The 20,756-nt window shown below is 40.8% G+C and overlaps 1 protein-coding gene across 1 annotated transcript in view; it reads right to left on the bottom strand.

Annotated features, from left to right (window-relative positions):
• Nucleotides 1-20,756, bottom strand: part of AKNAD1 (AKNA domain containing 1) — a 43,967-nt gene that overhangs the window by 11,716 nt on the left and 11,495 nt on the right. Inside the window, exons 6-9 of the mRNA XM_039251119.1 lie at nt 19,011-19,141; nt 10,964-11,123; nt 4,230-4,315; nt 1,082-1,179 (exon numbers count right to left, since the gene is read on the bottom strand). Coding sequence (XP_039107050.1) covers nt 1,082-1,179; nt 4,230-4,315; nt 10,964-11,123; nt 19,011-19,141 — 475 coding nt within the window. The remainder of the gene's footprint in view (nt 1-1,081; nt 1,180-4,229; nt 4,316-10,963; nt 11,124-19,010; nt 19,142-20,756) is intronic.

Below are 20,756 nucleotides of genomic sequence, written 5' to 3'. Positions count from 1 at the left end.
CAAATTCTGTGTCTCACTCTCTCTCTGCCCCTCCCCAACTCATGCTCTGTCTCTGTCTCTCTGTCCCTCTCTCTCTCAAAAATAAACATTTCCAAAAAATTTTAAAAACTGGGGGCACCTGGGCGGCTCAGTCAGTTAAGTGTCAGACTTCGGCTCAGGTCATGATATCGTGGTTTGTGGATTCCCACCCCTCAGCGGGCTCTGTGCTGACAGCTCAGAGCCTGGAACCTGCTTTGGATTCTGTGTCTCCCTTTCTCTCTGCCCTCCCCCCGCTTACTCTCTGTCTCTCAAAAATAAATAAACATTTAGAAAAGAAAAAAAAAATGAATCATCTGCAGAGAAGTAGAACTCCATGTGACATAGTGATAAATACGAAGTTGAAGGAAAGACTCTTAACTAACAGCGTATATGAACATAAACAAGCCTTGTTAGGTCTCTGGACCTAGTTTCTCACTTAGAAAACAGGGTAGATGAGGCTCTGGTGATTTTCATGCTCAGGAGCTGCCTGAACAGGCAGGCCTTGGCCTCACCTCTTCCTCATGCAGGCGGCTCTGCCGGGGATGTTTTTCTGCTTCAACTACCTTTGGAGGAAGGCTCCTATGACTAAAAATCATTGAATTCCATGCCCTGGTGCTCTCTGGGTCTCCTCCCAGCTCTCATTTTCTTTGCTTCTGAAAAATGTTTATGGACAAGTCAGCAGCAACTCTCCCACGTCCGGTAAGCTCACCAGGTGCACGTTATGGGTCGTGTGGCAAGGATGACACACAGAACTGAGGCCACCGCTTGACTGAGTGCATGGAGTCCTGTGGCTCCTGCACAAACAGAGGTGGCACTTTCACCCTCTCTGACCACATTTGATCTGTTTGAGTCTATTTGATTATTAATACTTGCAATATTATAACTTTATATTATTATAATATAAAAAAACTTTGTATTATTATAAAGTTTGCAAAAAAACAATATGCAACACCCTAGTCTGGGTAATTCTGTTTGGTGTGGAGATGGTCTGCCTGCCATGAGCAGACCCATGGAGAGGGACCTTGAAGACGGAGCACCCACAGCACCAGGCCCCTCAACTTACCGAGTACTGAATCTGTGTGCAGTGTCTTTTTTTGAATGAAAGTGGAACACCTTCCACAGCTGGGCCTTCTGTGCCCTTTTTTCTCTATGTTTTCCTTCCTAAAAAAAGGTGCATAAGATTCAATAAACATTTAACGTACTTCTAATAGAGGCCATGAGAGTATTGGTAAAACTGAAATGTTAAATTTCTTATATCAGAGCCTGGGATGATACAGGAGTGGCATGTTGCCCTCAACAGAGATCCCTTCTGCCTGCCTTTCTGAGAGCTTCTCTATGAGAAACTGGACAACTTGGCCTGGTAAGAATGTGTCTACCAGATGTTAAAAATAAATCTGTTCTGTTCCCGAGAGGACAATATCCAATCATCATGCACACATATGCAATATAGAAATTTGAAGTATGGAATTATAATAATTGGAGTTTTCTTCATACTCATGTCTCAAATTCAATTATTTTAAATGTTTTTTTTTTAATTTGAGAGAATGCATGTACAAGGGGTAGAGGGGGAGAGAGAGAGAGAGAGAGAGAGAAAATCTTAAGCAGGCTCCATACTCAGTGCAGAGCCCAGCATGGGGATCCATCTCACAAACTGTGAGATCATGACCTGAGCCAAATCATGAGTTGGACACTCAACCAACTGAGCTACCCAGATGCCCCTCAAATTCAATTCTTATCAGGGGAAGAAGTTGTGCTACATGGCAGTAGTAGGTCCGTGCTTTGTCTCCATAAGTACAAGCTGAATGTGTCTAAAAAGTCTAGCAAGATGGGTTTTGTCCAGTGTGTATGGGGCTAAAAGCTAAGGGAGCACATTGGGTTAATTTTAGCGGTACAAGGCCACCAGGGGGCATCAGAAAGATGACTTTCAGTTCTCAGTTACCAGGACACCCTCTGACTTGGCTGTAGCTTCAGCCTGGCTTCTTCACAGAAATCTTAACCCCTTCAAAGGAATTCTAGTTAATCACAATTCTTAACAAAGCCCTTGCTCAGCCCCTGAGATACAGTAATAGCCCTCCAGGAAAGTAGTTCATTCTTAGCGAAGACACTGTGCCCAAGATATCCTGCACGCGGCTGGTGAGAAGAATGAGGCCAATTCCCCCGAGGATGGGGTGCGGAACCCTAGGAATTGCTTGGCAAATGCAGCACACCCAGCTGTGCCCAGGCCTGCCTGCAGTGGAGAGAGCTGCTGTGCAGAGTTGGTGGGGCTGGGGGCTGAGGAGCTGGGCCCTTCCCCTCCCCTTGGAAAAACATGCCCTCCTCCTGAGTCACATATTTTCTCACACCTCATTTTCTGTCTCCACCCTCCCCCTTTGGGGCATTTGAACATCTGCTCTCCAAAGTGGGAAACTTGGATCTCTTTCAAGTGCATTCAGTCCAACACGACTTTCTTTTATTGCTTCTTTTAAACTTCTTTGTGCACTTAAAATCATCATGCCAAACATAAGAGCCAAGGGCAATTCTACTTGAGAGGACAGTTTTCAAAGAATATAGAGTGGCTAAAGTGGACTCTTAAATCCCAAATCCTGTATCAGACATAACACAAAGGGATATGCATTTTATATGTAGCATATAGACCATTGATCTGCATATATATAAAAATACCCCTCAAAGGCCAGCTACCTTCATTTAGCTTCATTCAAGTCTTCTAGAAGAGCAAAGAGTATATGTGTGTGTGTGTGTGTGTGTGTCTGTGTGTGTGTGTGTATCCCTTTGTTCAATTAATTCCTCAGATTATTAGGTAGTTTACCAAGATTTTAATTTATAAACCATGTGTGTCTCCATTTCACACTCCAGTGATAGATGGGTTGTTAAATCTGATTTCACTTGGTTGTGTTTTTACTTCCCTCTAGTCCATGATAAAACAGAATATTTAGTCTGGGACATTGGTCCTTGACTTGGTACTTAAGAGTATATGAGGTTCTAGAGTAGGAATTTGACAGACAAACATTTAATACCTTGAATCCTTCATCAGAATGTTTTTTAAATGTCAAACTATTTTTATTATACTTAATAAAATCTAAAAAATTTAAAAGCCTAGGTTTTATTCAATAAATAAAATTAGTGGGCCTGGGGTGACTTGGAGTAGGCATCATTATTGCCTCCTATTTAAAGGAGGGTCAAAGCTGATGACTGGCATGTCAGTTTAAAGTAATAGTCCACGCCAGATGACACATGGTCATATTTAGCACAAACACCCTTCTGTTTCCTTTTTAAGGGGGCGGAAACTCAATAGAGCACTTATGAGAAGTGCCCATTCCCATAGCAGAATGCTTTCTAACTTCAGACCTTGTCATCTGCTTCTATTAGAGCCTATTATGTACATGTAATAGTGGTTGCTAAACAGCTCCTCCCTCCTTGACTCTTGACCTTTGGAAGGTAAATTAGCCAAGCTTTGGCACAAGTTCATAGTACCTCCTGAACTTGGAGGTGGTGCCTCTCACTAACTGATAGAAGCTTCAATAAAGGATTCTGACTCCACATGGCCTAACAGTTGAGCCAAAGAAAGTTTCAAGAATAGTAAGGATTTCTCCTTAGGATTTTACATCTTTACCTTTTTTTTTTCTTCATAATTTACAGCTTGTTAACCTCTAGAAGATTTCTTGCTGAAGAATGGGGAGAAGTAAACATGACACGTGGAATTAGGCTTATTTCCAGTGGGACTGGGGACAGAGGGTGGGACAGGGAAGATTTTTCACTCATCATGAGAAGCTGCTGTACAATGGTGCCCAATAATCTCCATGTGGATAATGTTCAAATGCAGCCTGCAGGGCAAACTACCCTCCGTGTGTCGCAGCCATGATTCTTAACCAAGGGAATTTAGGAGAATCATTTGAACAGATTTAAAAGTAGTATTCCTACTAGCACTCCAGCCCTGGGTGAGTCTGATACACTTGGTGACGTTGAGGAATGTGCACAATCAAAAATCTCCCCTATGACTCTGATGCTCTCCCCACTCAAGAGCCACTGCTGGAAGGATTTGTGAATCAGGAGGGAGGCTGGGCATGCCCAGCCCTGACATCCGTGATTCTGTAACTTGGCCAGTGGCTTCTGGCACCTTTTCAGGTAGTTGACGCCCACTCTCGCTGGAGCTATTATCCCAGCACCTGCTCCCGCCCACCCTGGGAATTTAACTAGCAGCGAGAAGCCCTCACCATTCAAGGACCGGGTGGCTACAGGCACAGCTTGGACTGGTTGTCTCTGCATGGTCCGGCCTTTCCGAGGTGTTGTTGGGATTCTCCTGAACCACAAAGCACACACAGATGTGGATGTGACCGAGGAAGTGACTCATCCCTCTGCTGCTCATGCACAGCGGCAGACCAACTCACCGCTCCAGGACTCCTTCATTCTGATTTCTCCCTCGTTGGGGTCCGTGCTCTAATGGCCTGGGGCTCAGAGAAAGAAGGCTGCAACACTGTCTTGGCACCTCTCCTTCTCCAAACATTTGAAAATCTAGTTTACAGATGAGAGAATACTTCCCCACCCCCCTCCCTTTTTTTCTTTCCTTAGTTTCAAATGACCCCAAGTTCCACCAGGGGATGAACAGATTTAAGAAGATCATTTTTAAATCCATCAGTCTTACCCCTGTTAACAGAGGTCTAAAAGCTTTTCCAAAGAAATGCATTCAACTATGAATTAAAATGAGGCTTAGGAACTATTTAGAGGCTTAAAGTGTTTATATGTCCTTTTTTAGCACAGAAAAATTACACTTCTTCACCAAAAAGGCCTGCCGCCCCCACCCCCAGTGTGTATTTTTTACTATGTTTCTACCTTTTATGTAAACAGAGAACGTGCCCTTCTCACCATTATAAACAATGCTGGCATAAGCATCATTGTACAGATAGCTTTTTCCATACTTTGAATTACTTCCTTAGGAAACGTCTAGGTCAAAGGTAGTGAACATGTTTGCGTGATGACACATATTGCCAAATTGCTTTCCACAAAGGTGGTAAGAATTACACAGCCATCAACAATGTGGGCAGCTCAGTTTGACCACACCTGCCTCTGCATCAGGAATTACCCTTGAAAATGTTTTTGGTAATTTAAAGAGGGGGGGAGCTGGTACCTTGTGTTAATTAGCATTTCCTCTGTTATTAAAGGAGATACACATTTTCCCATGTGCTTATTTATTGGCTGTGTTTCCTACTTGTGACTTTTAGTTCATATCCTTTGGAGGATGTCAGTGTTTCCATATTCATAAAAACAACCATTTATTGATCTCTCATTGTGCCACGTGCTTCTCATAACAGCCCCCTTTGTTCCTTCCTGCCATCCTGGCAGATTGTACCCATTTTAATGCCCATTTTTAATCATCTGAGGCTCAGAGGACTTAAGCAACCTGGCAAGGTCACACAGAGTATAAGTGGCAGAGCTGGGATTTGAACCTTTACTCATATGTCTGTTTTCTTAGCCATAATTTTACTGCTCCTTTGTGCATTTGTCAGAGCACTTTGTATAGTAAAAATCTCAATCTTGAACATTATTGGTTCTTAATATTTTCCAGTGTGTCTGCTCTAAAAAAAAAAAAAGTGGCTGCAGTTTCAGTTTTGCAAATATTACACAAAATGTTGATGTTGTCAAAAGAGGAGTTAACAATGGCCAAGAAACATGAACATGAGGTAAATTTCATAAGTAGTCAAAGAAATAGAGATGAAAACAATGAGAAACCGGTTTCACTTATCACTTTAGCAAAGGCTGGGGGAAAAAAAGAAAAAAAGAAAAAAATACCCAGGGTGCACTCAGGTGGTCACATCTCCTTTCCCAGGCACAGCTGGGGCAGATGCTGCTTTGTTAAGGGCCGGCTTACTAGAATTTGCACTGTGTGCCTCTTGAACCATTAACTGCACTCCTAGGCTTTTATTCTAAGGAAATAAACAAGTACGGTCAAAAGCTTGCATATAAAATGATGTTAATGAAGCAGTATTTATTGTATCAAAGAACTGGAAAAAACCTAAATGTCCACAACAAGGGATTGGTTAAATAAATTGGTATAATAAATACAATGCGATCCTTAAAAATGAAGCTATAGATTTTTTCTAAGTGATTGTTGAGATGCCCACAATAGAATGTTAAATGAAAAAAAGTGTCATAAAACAATACATACAGGGACAACTATATGTATAGCTTGACTCGGTGGCTCAGTCAGTTAAGCGTTTGACTCTTGATTTTGGCTCAGGTCAGGATCTCAGTTCATGGGATCAACCCTGCATTGGGCTCTGTGTTGCCAGTGTGGAGCCTGCTTGGGATTCTCTCTCTCTCCGTCTCTCTCTGCCCCTCCCCCATGCCACCCCCCTCAAAATAAATAAGTAAACATTTAAAAAATCTATGAAACACTAATACGTATAGTATGATCTCATTTTTTGCAAAAATGTATATGTGTATGCAAACAAGAAAAAAGACTGGGAAGATACACACTAATATATTAGCTATGATTTTTCCCTCTGTGAAATGTTCTTCTTTATACTTTTTTCTATCCTCTATTTTTTACAATAAGCATGAATCATTTTTGTAATTTAAAAAATAAAGGGTTTTCCCCTGTGTTTTCTTTGATCAGTTCTCACTTCTAGGCCTACAGGGTTCCCTGCACTTCACATATAAGGCAGATTTACATGAGCAGAGTGTAGGCAGGTGCCCCCCACCTGAACTGGGGGATCCATTGTCCCCTGATATTCATCCTAGGTAAATCTTACCTTCCTAAGTTTCCAACTCTTCTTCTGCCTAGTCTTCACAAATTGGAGCTCTGAACCACCAAAACTATTACTGTTTACTGCTGCTTATTATAATTTTGTCATTATCATTTTAGACCCAGGGGTTTTTAATCCCAGTACTCCCAATTCATTCTTAATGAAATACTCTCAGGGTGCCTGGGTGACTCAGTTGGTTAAACATCCCACTTTGGCTTGGGTCATGATCTCATGGTTTGTGGGTTTAAGCCCGGCATCAGGCTCTGTGCTGACAGCTCAGGGCCTGGAACCTGCTTTGGATTCTGTGTCTCCCTCTCTCTCTCTCTCTCTCTGCCCCTCCCCCACTCATACTGTGTTCATTCCCTCTGTCTCTCTCTCTCTCTTAAAAATAAACAAATGTTGGGGTGCCTGGGTGGCTCAGTTGGTTAAGCGTTTCATTCTTGGTTTCTGCTCGGGTCATGATCTCACAGTTTGTGAGTTCAAACCCCATTGGGCTCCATGCTGACTGTGGAGCTTGCTTGGGATTCTATCTTTTCCTCTTTCTCTCTGCCCCTCTCCCCTCTCTCAAAAGTAAATAAATGAACTTAAACAAACAAACAAATAAATGTTAAAAATTTTTTAAAAAGAAAAGAAAAGAAACACTCTCAAGCTGTGGTCCCCATACTAGAAGCATTGGCATCACCTGAGAGCTTGTTAGAAATGTAGAATTCGGGGCACCTGGGTGGCTTAGTCGGTTAAGCGTCCGACTTTCGCTTAGGTCATGATCTCGTGGTTTGTGAGTTCGAGCCCTGCGTCGGGCTCTGTGCTGACTGCACTCAGAGCCTGGAGCCTGTTTCAGAGTCTGTGACTCCCTCTCTCTCTGACCCTCCCCTGCTCACGCTGTCTCTCTCTCTCTCTCTCCTAGAAATAAATAAAACATTAAAAAAATTAAAAAAAAAAAAGAAATGTAAAATTGCCGGCTCACCCCAGTGAATCAAGCCTGCATCCAGTAAGATTTGCAGATGATTCCTGGGTGCACTGTAGTTGGAGAAGACCTGATCTAGAACAGGTGCCTCAGGCTGGTGTTTCCTGAGTGCTGAGAGGGAAACATTAGCAATACCAGCAGCTGTCTCCAGCACTAACACTCCAGGTGTTAGTATAAGAGCCAGGTGATCTCAACAATGCCAATTTCAGAGCCACATTCAGTAACACTGGTTATGGTCAGAGATCTAACAATGAACTGAACTAAGCAGGACTGGGCTGCTGGACATGACCCTGGAATCAGAGGACAACCTTATGGTCATTTGATCTAGTTACTCTGTGTTATTGTTGTTGTTTGGGTTTTAGTGTTTGTTTTTTTTTTTTTTTTTAAGGCAGTTTGAATTTAGAATCAGTTCTTGAGCTACGTGGGAGTCTCACTTTGGGAGATTATTTGGCTAAGAATTGGCATTCCTGGGACGATGGGAAGGAGCAACCTAAGGTAGGGTGTGATGGGGCATCATGTGGCCACTCTCTCTCTTTCCTCTGGGAACTTGTTTGAGAAGGAAGGGGCCTGTCACTGTGTTCTTTGAGGGAGCTGGGGTGAGGGGCCTGCAGGGCCGAGGACTCAGGGCTGTGGGGCTAGCCCACCAAGCCCCTCGGAGGAGGGTCCTCCTGCCAGGGGGCCCTTGTCCCCTCACACGCACATGGGCTCCAAAGGACGGCCCCAGTGTTCCTTGGGAATCCACGGAGCCACACAGAGGGACTGCCTTTAGGGTTGCAGTCTCATGGGAAAGGGCTCCAGTCAGCTGAGCATCCCCACCCCACCCTCAGGCACCATCACATCCTGCCTGGGGTCCTTGTCCCCGGACCCCCCACCTCCCTGCCACCTTCTCATCCCTCCCTCCCAAACAACTCAGTTCAAATCTTACCCTCCCTGACCATGTCTCCAGAGTAACTTTGCCTTCCCATAGTGAGTGACTTTGGTCACATGCCATTACCTAATAGTCACAAGAGCTAACACCCAGGTAGTATGCTTCCCATAAGCCAGGCTCTGTTTCAAGTCCTTTACCTATATGAACACGACACCATAACAACATCATAACAATTTCTAATGAACTGCCAGGTGATATTAAGGCTCTTGTTCTGGGGGCCACACTTGAGATTATTTCATCATAAATTAATTGGAAGTGCTGGGATTAAAACTCTGTGGGTCTAAAATGATAATGACAGGGCGACTGGGTGGCTCAGTCGGTTAAGCGTCTGACTTCGGCTCAGGTCATGATCTCACAGTTCATGGGTTTGAGCCCCACGTCAGGCTCTGTGCTGACAGCTAGCTCGGAGCCTGGAGCCTGTTTCAGATTCTGTGTCTCCCTCTCTCTCTGACCCTCCCCTGCTCACGCTGTCTCTTTATCTCTCTCAGAAATAAATAAAACATTAAAAAAATTTTAAATGATAATGACAAAATTATAATGAGAAAGAAACAGCAATAATTCTGTTGGTTCAGAGATTTACACTTTGCAAAGACTTTTTGCAGAAGAGGACTTGGAAGCTTAGGCAGATATTATCTTTATTTTACAGAGGAGGGAACTGAGGCACAGAGAGTTTACAAAACTTTCCCAAGGTCACAAAGCTGATGAGTGACAGAGCCAGTTCTCAGACCCAGGCAGTTCGGCTTCAGAGTCGGAGTAATGTATAATGTTAAGTGCATTGCACTTTTAACATTCTGTAACCACATGTTAACTTTATTTGTTCATTGTTATGTGTCCCTCACAGAAATATACGTATCTTGAGGGCAAGTTATTTGTCTGCTTTTTTTTTTTTTAATGTTTAGTTTTGAGAGAGAGTGAGAGAGACAGAGTGTAAGCAGGGGCAGAGAGAGAGGGAGACACAGAATCTGAAGCAGACTCCAGGCTCCATGCTGTCAGCACAGAGCCCGAACTCACAAACTGTGAGATCATGACCTGAGCCGAAGTTGGATGCTTAACCAACTGAGCCACACAGGTGCCCCTGGTTTGTTTATGTTCTACCCCAATATCAAAAGTACCTAGCATGTAGCAATAAATATTTGTTGAATAAATGAATAATCCTGGCAGTAGACTCTCTTCAGGGCTATTTATCACAAAGTTAGAGAGTTCTCATTATTTCATAGCAAGTGCTGTAAACTTGGGACCAGATAAAGAAGAGCAAAACCAGACCTGAGAGAGCTGCTGGGCGGAAGGCTAGGCTGACTCCCTGGCCTCCCTTGTACCACCTGGAAGCTAATGCAGGTTCAGAACTGGAGGCATAAAGTGCTGTGAACTTTGGAGACAGTTGCGAGGTGTTGGAGCTGTTAAATCCACGAGGGGCTCGGAGGTTACTATACTGAGCATTCACACTAACCAGGCGTTTAGTCAGATGTTTGGGATATAAATATAGGTATAAAGGCACAGGGACCAATGAGCACAGTCCTGTGAGGACACAGAGGTCTGAGCAAAGAATTCTGCCCGGGGTGGGGAGGCATTGTGTTGAGGTTATACAAATGGATGAACTTTTTGCTAGGCAGGTTAAGTGTTTTAAAGGGTCAAAGGCATGTCCCTGGCAAGGCTAGTATTTATATAATCTTCAGCATCTTGTTCTTAACTCTGACAAATCCTATTCGGATTTTGAATATCAGCCACAGGCAAAAACTGTCTGAAACAAAAGAGTCAATTTAAGGCAATTATCCAGATGATTCAGTTTCTCAGAATTTTAATTTAGTCTGAATGTTCTGATAGTTGAGGCCACAAAAACAAAAAGCGCAGAAAGACTGTGTGGTGACTGATTTGAATTCCTATTCTTGCATGTGTAGACAATCCAAAAGAATTGGACTTGAAAGAAGGAAAATGCAGAAGTGGACCAATGGAAAATAGTTCTTCCCACTGAGTGTGTTATTCTTTATGTAGAAGACAGAATATAAAACTATTAAGAAGAAAAATTATTTCTTCCAGGCACGATCCACAAAAATGTTGCTATTCATCCAGAAGAAATAGCTTTTCAGTGGTTCATCAGTTTAAACTGCATTATTACATCTTAAACTATTAAGATATTTCAAAAACCAACACTTAAAATAGCTTCTAATTTTTAAAAGCTGGTTCCATGAGACTTTGGAAAGTTAAATTTTCATGAGATATTAAAATAGAATTCATGAGTTCATGAATTAGGATTCTATAAATGCATAAAAAACATTTTTCCTGGCATGAAATTAGGCTGTAGGTTGCTGTTATTACCTCATTTGAGGGTGGAGAGGATGTGGATGCCAAGTCATCTGGGATAATTGGAGGAGAACTCCCGGAAAGACAGACGGCTGATGTATATTTGCCCTTATTAATTTTCTCTTTGACATCTTCAAGTAGCATCTCCAACTTGAAAATTTCACCTTCCACTTCTCTAATAAACATAAACAAGCATCTTATTGGATATGCAGTCAACATTCTAATTAGCAACAACAGTTCTTGAATATAGCATTGATCTGTATGATTAATGTGGTTTGGCTTCAGACGGGAAGGGTAATGGACACCCGCCCTGACATGCATCCTGTTTAGAGTTTCATTCCAAAGGTCTGGGCTCTAATCCTCATTTTGTTATTCATTAGCTGTGTATCCTTGAGAAAATCACTTAATCTTCCTGTGCCTCCAATGTCTCAACTATAACATAGGATAATAACAATACTCTGCTTATCTGGACCTAATTATTTTGGGATCCCTTACAGTTCTTTTTATTTAATTTTTTTAACATTTGAGAGATAGAGAGAGACAGAGTGCAAGTGGAGGAAGGGCAGAGAGAGAGGGAGATGCAGAATTCAAGGCAGGCTCTAGGCTTCGAACTGTCAGCACAGAGCCCAACACAGGGCTCGAACGCATGAACTAAGAAATCATGACCTGAGCTAAAGTCGGACACTTAACCAGTGGAGCCACCCAGGTGCGCCAGATCCCTTACAGTTCTAACAGCTATGATTCTGTGGAAGTAATGATTTATATCAATTGAAAAGAGGAAGGACATGAACTATCTGAATAATTTGATTAACAAGCTTGGTCTATATGCATATGTACGTATATATGTACACACATATATACGTATATAAATATAAATATAATAAATATATATTTATTAATAAATATAAAAAATATATAAATATTTTACCCAGGAAGAATCCACTTTCTTCAAGTTCATTACATTTATAAAAATTTACCTTATATTAATGCACAAAGAAGAATCTCAACAAATTCCAAAACCTTGAAAATTATATCAATGCTGTCTCACTAAGATCAGGAAAAAGGTGTCTACAGCCAATACCACCCTGAACACGCCTGATCTCGTCTGATCTTGGAAGCTAAGCAGGGTTGGGCCTGGTTAGTACTTGAATGGGGGGAAAAAGGCAAGAAAGTCCCTTCTCACCACTCCTTTTCAACATTGCACTGGAAGTCCTACTTAATGCAGTAAGACAAGAAAAGAAAAGGTATACAGATTGGAAAGGAAGAAATAAAAGTGTCTTTATTCACAGATGACATGATTGTGTAGAAGCTCCAAGAGAATCAACAGAAAAACTGAAGCTAATAAGCAGTTGCAGAGAAGTTATAGGATACAAGGTTAATATACAAAACTGAATCACTTTGCTATATACTATCAATGAACAAGTAGAATTTGAAATTAAAGACAGTACTATTTACATTAAGATCTAAAAAATGAAATACTTAGGTATAAATCTAACCTATATATACAAGATCTATATAACGAAAACTATAAAATTCTGATGAATAAAATCATTTATTGAGTTAATAAATGGAGAGATATTCCATGGTTATGAATAAGAAGACTGAATATAGTCATGATGTCCATTGTTCCCAACTCAATCTATAGATTCAATGCAACTGCTGTCAAAATCCCAGCAAGTTCTTTTGAGGATATTGACAAAATGATTCTAAAGTTTATATGAAGAGCCAGACTCAAAATAACCAACATAATATTGACAAACAATAACAAAGTTGGAGGACTGACACCACCCAACTTCAGGCCTTACTATAAAGCTACAGCAATCAAAGCAGTGTGGAATTGGTGAAAGGCTATACAAATAGATGAGTGGAACAGAATAGAGAACCCCAAAATAGACCTACATAAGTATAGACACCTGATGTTGGACAAAAGAGAAAAGGCGATACAATGGAGCAAAGAAAGATAGTCTTTTCAACAAATGCTGCTGGAACAATTGGACATTCACATGGAAAAAAAAATTTCATTACATTGTATAGATAAACCACGTCTTCTTGATCCATTCATCAGTTCAGGGACATTTAGGCTCTTTCCACGATTTGGCTATTGTTGAAAGTGCTGCTATGAACATTGGGGTCCATGTGATCCTATGCATCAGCACTCCTGTATCCCTTGGGTAAATTCCTAGCAATGCTATTGCTGGGTCATAGGGGAGTCCTATTGTTAATTTTTTGAGGAACCTCCACACTGTTTTCCAGAGGGGCTGCAACAGTTTCATCCCCACCAGCAGTGTAGGAGGGTGCCCGTTTCTCCACATCCTTGCCAGCATCTATAGTCTCCTGATTGGTTCATTTTAGCCACTCTGACTGGCATGATGTGGGTATCTCAGTGTGGTTTTGATTTGTATTTATTTCCCTGATGATGAGGGACGCTGAGCATCGTTTCATGTGTCTGTGGGCCATCTGGATGCCCTCTTTGGAGAAGTGTCTGTTCATGTCTTCTGCCCATTTCTTCACTGGATTATTTGTTTTTCAGATGTGGAGTTTGGTGAGTTCCTTATAGATTTTGGATAGTAGCCCTTTATCCTATATGTCATTTGCAACTCTTTTCCCATTCCATCGGTTGCCTGTTAGTTTTATTGGTTGTTTCCTTTGCCGTGCAGAAGCTTTTTATCTTGATGAGGTCCCAGTAGTTCATTTTTGCTCTTGATTCCCTTGCCTTTGGGGTTGTGTCAAGTAAGAAATTGCTGCAGTTGAGGTCAAGGAGGTTGTTTCCTGCTTTCTCCTCTAGGGTTTTGATAGTTTCCTGTCTCACATCGGGTCCTTTATCCATTTTGAGTTTATTTTTGTGCATGGTGTGAGAAAGTGATTTAGTTTCATTCTTCTGCATGTTGCTGTCCAGTTCTCCCAGCACCATCTGTTAAAGAGGCTGTCTTTTTTCCTGCTTTGTCAAAGATTAATTGGCCATGCATTTGTGGGTCCAATTCTGAGTTCTCTATTCTATTCCACTGGTCTATATGTCTGTTTTTTTGTGCCAGATATGCACATTTAAACAACAAGATACCACTATACATTATTAGAATGATCAGAATATGGAATGCTAACAACACCAAAAACTGGCAAGAATGTGGAGCAATAGGAACTCTCATTGACTGCTGGTGGGAATGCAAAATGGTATAGCCACTTTGGAAGACAGTTTGACAGTTTCTTTCAAAATTAAACATATTCTTACTCAGTATTTACCCAAAGGAGTTGAAAACTTATGTCAGCACAAAAACGTGAATACAGATGTTTATGGCAACTCTATTCATACTTGTCAGAACTTAGTAGCAACCAAGATGTCCTTCAGGAAGTGAATGGATTAATAAACTATGGTACATCTAGACAATGGAATACTATTCATCACTTAAAAAATGAGTTATTAAGTCGTGAAAAGACATGTAGGAAACTTAAATGCATATTACTAAGTGGAAGAAGCCCAATCTGAAAAGTCTACATATTGCATGATTCCAACTATGTGACATTCTGCAAAAGGCAAATATAGCAATAATAAAAAGATCAGTGATTGCCAAGGGTTGGGTGGGGGCAGAGGGATGAATAGGTGGAGAATAGATGATTTGGGGGGCAGTGAAAATTCTGTCTGATGCTATAAAGATGGATTCAAGTCATTATACATTTGTCCCAAACCATAGAATTTACAGCACCAACAGTAAACCATTAATGCAAGCACTGGGGTTTGGACAGTTATGATCTACCTGTGTAGGTTCATCAGTTGTAACATATGTACCACTCTGGTGTGTGTGGGGGGGTGTCAATGGGGGAGGCTGTGCATGTGTATAGGCAGAGGTATATGGAAAATCTCTGTATCTTCCTCTCAATTTTCCTCTGAAGCTAAAAATGCTCTTAAAGTCTTGAAAAATTAAAGTCTTAAAAATTTGATCACTGGAAATTAATAATAAAAATATGGCAACAATAAGAACAACAAACAACTAATTGGAAATTTTAACACTCATCCTATTATCTCTTATCTCCCTTAAGATATTATTAACCCTATTATCTCTTGGGTTAATAGGAAATAAAAATAGAGATTAAGGATACTCTATAAGTGGATAATAAATAAGAAAACCAATGTAATGTAGCTAGTGCAGTACTCTGAGGAAAATTTATAGCCTTAAAATGCATTTACAAGGGAGAAAAGTTCAAAATCAATAAACTAAGTATCCAAAACAGGAAGATAGAGTAAAGAACTACAAAATAAACCCCCCAAAGGAGAAATAAATATAAATTTAAAAGAATTTTATTAACAAAATAAAACATTGTCTTTGAAAATATCTATAAAAGAAACCGCTGGAAAGTCTGACTGAAAAGCATAAGTAACATTAAGAATGAGAAAGGAAAGATACCGGAAGAAAAAATTTTTAAATCAAATGGGATTGAGCAACTTTATACCAATACAGTTTAGAATCTAGATGAAATAGACAAGTCTCTGTGAAAACATAAATTATTAAAGTCTACTCAAAAAGAGGAAGAGAGTCTGGAAAAAACTAATAACCAGAGAAAAATAGAAAAGGTAATCAAAAACTACCTTCCCCAAAGCCATCGAATCCAAGTGGGATTCTGGGTGAGTTCTAGTAAGACTTTAACTCTTTGAAACATAAAAATAAAAGGGAAAATTTTCCAAATCATTCTATAATTAAACATTAGGACATTTATTATTATATTAATAGAGTTAGGAAATAAAATAGATTTCTAAATCCCATTTGAGTAAACATTAAAACATAAAAAAAAAAAAACCAAATCTAATTCTAGTAAATCAAGAATAGAAGAAAACTTTCTTGATAAAGATTATCTACTTGAAATTACAGCAAGCATCATACTTGAAAAAAGTCCCATTACTGTTTGGAATATGAAAAGAATGATTGCTTTTGCCAGTATTATTTAACATTGTTTTGAAAGCCTAGCAAATAAAATAAATAGATAAAAAATATAATATATAAGAATTAGGGAAGAAAAGATAAAGTATAAATATTTAGGGGGAAAACAGGAGTTGGGGGGACCTATCATTATTTTCAAATGCTATGATTTTGTCATACCAAAAAATTAAGAGAATCAACAGCTAATTAAAAAACACTAAGAACAGAAATGCATAAGATAGCCCAGCACGGGATAACTATATTACTTTTCTTTATTTCCTGTATATCAATTACAGAAAATAACTATTAATAATGCTGAGAAAACCTACAAAATATTTAGGAATAAATCTAACAAAACATGCATGAAATCTACATGAAAAAAACATGCTCCCGGATGAGACTACCTGTTGTAAACATTTAACTCTAATCTGTAAATTCCACACATTTCTGAACAAAATTCAAGTAGAATGTCATTAAGGAAATTGCGTGAGCTGATTATACAGTTTATGAGTAAGATGAATGTGCAAGAACAGCTAAAGAAAATTTAAAGAAGAAATATATCAAAATATACACTAGACTATAGTAATTTATTTATTTATTTAATGTTTATTTTTGAGAGAGGGAGAGACAGAGCATGAGTGGGGGAGGGGCAGAGAGAGCGGGAGAACAGAATCTGAAGCAGAATCCAGGCTATGAGCTGTCAGCACAGAGCCAAATGCGGGGCTTGAACTCATGAACCACGAGATCATGGCCTGAGCCAAAGTGGGACATTTAACCAACTGAGCCACCCAGGCACCACTAGACTATAGTGATTTAGAACTGTGTGGTTAATGTAGAAACAGAAGTATAGATCAATGGGATGGAATGGAACCAGTCCTGTCTACATGGGGAGGGTTTTTTATCTGATAGCAGTGCTCTTTTCATCCAGTGGGAAAGGCTGCTGTACTCAGAAAGTGGTGGGACGAAAATCTAAGCATGGAAAACGGTACTGATAATCAAGGAAAATATGTTCTAATCTAGCAGGCAGATGAGAATTAGGCAGAGGACGAGGAGAGGCTGAAAATTTGAAGGAATGTCTGAAATGGTGGAGATAGACCTGAAGGTAGAGGAAAGAAATGAGCTCAAGGACCATGGCCAGATGGGTTGGAGGTGAGTGAAAGAAGATAGAGGTGGTGAAAACATGCAGGTCTGGAGATGGAGAGAAGTCATTTTTTGAGGGAATCTGTGATCTCTTCTGTAAAGCAGAAGACAAGACCGTATGTTGATAATATCAGAGAGAGGGATTGGTGGAGGCAGAACCCCATTTCTTAACTCCTTGACTTCTAGAGTCAGTGTGTGAAATGACTCTGAGATCACGTTCTGACAAATAGGATGAATGAAATCAACCAACTATTTTTGCATATTACATCTTAAAGGCAGTAAGAAGGTTTGTTTGTTTTTTTTTTTAAGTTTATTTAGATTGAAAGAGAGAGTGTGTGCAGAAGGGTCAGAAAGAGAGGGAGAGGGAGAGAATCCCAAGCAGGCTCCACACTGTCAGCATGGAGCTCAAACTCACAAACCTCGAGATCATGACCTGAGCCAAAATCAAGAGTCAGATGCTTAACTGACTGAGCCAGCCAGGCACCGCAATAAGAAGGTTTTAATAAGAGCACCCTGTGGACTTAAACAAGTAATTAGTCAATGAATTTGCAGAATCCATTCCCTTACAAAAGCCATCTCCAATGGCCTTTAGATTCAACACTTAGAAAGCTTTGGACCATTGTATGGGGTTCCTTTCATTACCACATTATACCCATGTGAAAACAAGAGGCCCAGTGTCAAGCTGAGCAGCATTGCTTGCTCTGAGGTGGTTTGAACTGAGTTTTGGGAGAGACTGGGTCCTTCCCTGGCCCCAGTGTTGAAAACTTTTCCTGTATATGGGACATAATTACAGTTGAAACTATTTTGACTTATACTGGGGCCAGCACACTGTGGGTATAACTAAGATATAAATAAAGCATTGCATAATTTTGGTCTTACTGTGCACAGAGGCCCAACTTTAAAATGACTGCCCAGACAAGTGGGATTCCTCAGAAAATAAATATCCTTACTCTATTAGTTTTTAAGTAAATAGTGAAAGTATGTAGAGATCTTTCTTTTCCCAGAAAACAAAATAAGCTTTTGGGAAAGAAAATCAATATTAAAACCTCATCCTTGCTGTCTAATTACTCAGTATTGAAATAACAGTAGACAGAGATTTCATTCATTTTGAAAAGGTAAAATTGTACTTTGGAAAAAATACCTCAGGACACCCGTGCTGAAATATAAACCATTAAAGTAATCTGGCATCAAGAATGATTCCGTGTTAAAATGCTATGAATAGAAAGAACTGAATTTACAGAGATTAGGCCTCCTAAATGGATTCTTTTAATTCATACCAGGATATTAAATGGAAACAATCCTAGCCTTGAGTCCTGGAATACATCTTAAAATTGTTTGGATTGGAGAGAGAGGAGCACAGGGCCATAAAAATGGCCGCTTGGAAACTTCTGTGAGTTTGCATCCAAGTTTCTAATGTGAATTAACTCAGAAGTCATTTTGACTTTAAGCTTTAACATTTTTCCCTAAATGTATCAGGATTCATGGGTCCTTTACCCACCCCCACATTAACCAACCTAGCAATGACCCCCTCATACCCAACTGCCCCTTTGGAATTGTCCATGGATAGGAAAGAAAAGGGGGGGAAAGGGATGGACAGGAGAACCAGGCAGGGGAAACAGAAGAAAAAGTGGGGTGAAGGACAGGACATGAGGAGCTTGGAGAGAAGGCCCTCTGGGGTTAGCGTGTGAGCCTTTCCAGGATTTTCTTATGCTGTTCTGGGTCTCAGAATCAGTTATGACACACAACAGAGTGCAAGATTGTAGTTCAAAATCTCTCCTCTGGGGGACAATTGTTCATCTGGATGACTCTATCTGGGTCAGTGCCCAGGACAGGACTTTATACATAGCGGGAATTCCATACTGCCTAGCTCATGCGCTAACACTTGTTCATTGGTGGCACCATTTTTGCTGACCCTAGAGCAGGGGCTGGGCAAGCATTAAGCCAGCAGCTACATCAGAATCCCACCTGAAGGAGGTTGCCTCTGACCCCTCCACCTCACACAGTTTAAGCCTGACCTTTCGGGATCAAAGTCACCGACAGCTGGGGATTCATGCCTGTGAACTTGCTTCAAAGTTAGATGCATCTCCTTGTTGTCCCAAAACTCCTGCTCCAGTAGTTCAAGATGTCCCTGCAGTTTCTCCAGGACCTGTAGCAGTAAAGTCACCAGAATCATGCACGTGTGTTTGTTTACCCCCCAAATATAAGGAGGGTGTACTCTATGGTAGTTTCAAAATGAAGCCACCATCCTTCTCCCAGCAATTGCTTTGTTTCAGAGTCTGACATCTAAAACAGAGACAACCCGAGAGCCATCTCCACATTCACAACGCCCTCCTAGCATACAGCTTTTTCAGTACAGTGACTTCTGATTTCTCCCCCAGAGCCCACTCAGAGACCTCTGAACTCCATAACAGGATATCAATAGTCCTGTGCTTTTGCAGAATGGTTTTTAGCTTACAGAGCTCTTTCCCGAGCATTATCTTACTTAATCCACATGTCAATGTTATAAATGTTGCAAAGTAGACTTTATTATCTGTTATATAGGGGAGGAAATTAGAGCTCTAGGAGGTATATCTGAAGCCACATAGACCTTAAAAGGGACTGAAGTTAAGAGGATCTGAGTTTGAGTCTATGGCACTGGGAGGGATGGAACATCAGGAAGTTTAGCCAGAGCTTCAAATGGGTCTTCTAGACGTCAACACATGCAGCCTTGTGCGGATTAATACTTACTTACATGGTGCAGATTAAGGTCTGGTCTTGATGTATAGAGGCTTCAGCTCTGCAGCCCCAATAGCTAAATATTCCCTGAGCAGTGCTTATGCATGGCCCTGGGCCAAATGTGTGAGAGATATAAAAGTTACATCAGTCTCAGGGATTTTATTCCAGTTGGGAAAAGAGACTGGATTCAAGGACTTTGCCATGGCTTGGTGGAAGAAATGAGACATACATCAGGCTTAAAAGATGCTCAGGAAGGCCTGACCCAGGCAGTGTCCATGAACATGGAGAGGATAGGAGAGTTGGAGGGACACTGTATAAAGCACAATGAAGTTACAGGATCAGACTCCCCAGGGTTCAAGTTCAGACTCTTTCACCTAATAATTATTATGGTTTTAGTCAACTTGAACTCTAAACTTTACTTTTCTGATCTGAGACAATAATAGCCCTCACCTTATACTGTGAAAATTAAGTGAGTTAGTGCTTAGTGTCAGGATCATCATCAACATCATCATCATCATTATTAAATCTGATTATTATTCCAAGTTTGGAAACATATTGGCCATAGGGCATAAAAAATGGCAAGTGTGGTAGATGTCTTCCCTGTTCCCTCCTCCTGCCCAGATTCGTACTCCATCTTTCTCTGTGCCCCAGCCAGGAAGCTGACCTTCAGTGGACTGCACCAACAGGCTTCCCTGCCCTGGCTTTGGTTTCAGCCAATGGAAGGCAACAGCGGAAGAGACAAAATTAAGAAGGATAAGGTAGGGGTCCTTATTTCCCTGATGTCCTCCTGCCTGTATCACCGTGGGTTGGCTGTGTCTCTTTACCAAAAGCAGAGCTTGTCAGCTACTTATACCGCTACAACTACTCTCCCTAGGCTCCAATATCTGCTCTTCCTCCTTCCTTTCTGCCCCACTGTTCCTTCTATGAGATGTTTTCCCTTATTGGTTTCCCTTATCCTTGCCCATGCTGTTGTAAAATGATGCCTTATTAAACTCCCCTCATTTGCTCCGTTAGAATAAATGTCTAGTTCCTGCCAGGACCCTGTC

This window comes from Hyaena hyaena, unplaced genomic scaffold, assembly GCF_003009895.1.
Source record: "Hyaena hyaena isolate Hyena2069 unplaced genomic scaffold, ASM300989v1 scaffold_390, whole genome shotgun sequence".
Lineage (NCBI taxonomy): Eukaryota > Metazoa > Chordata > Mammalia > Carnivora > Hyaenidae > Hyaena > Hyaena hyaena.
This window is presented reverse-complemented; position numbering and strand designations above follow the sequence as displayed.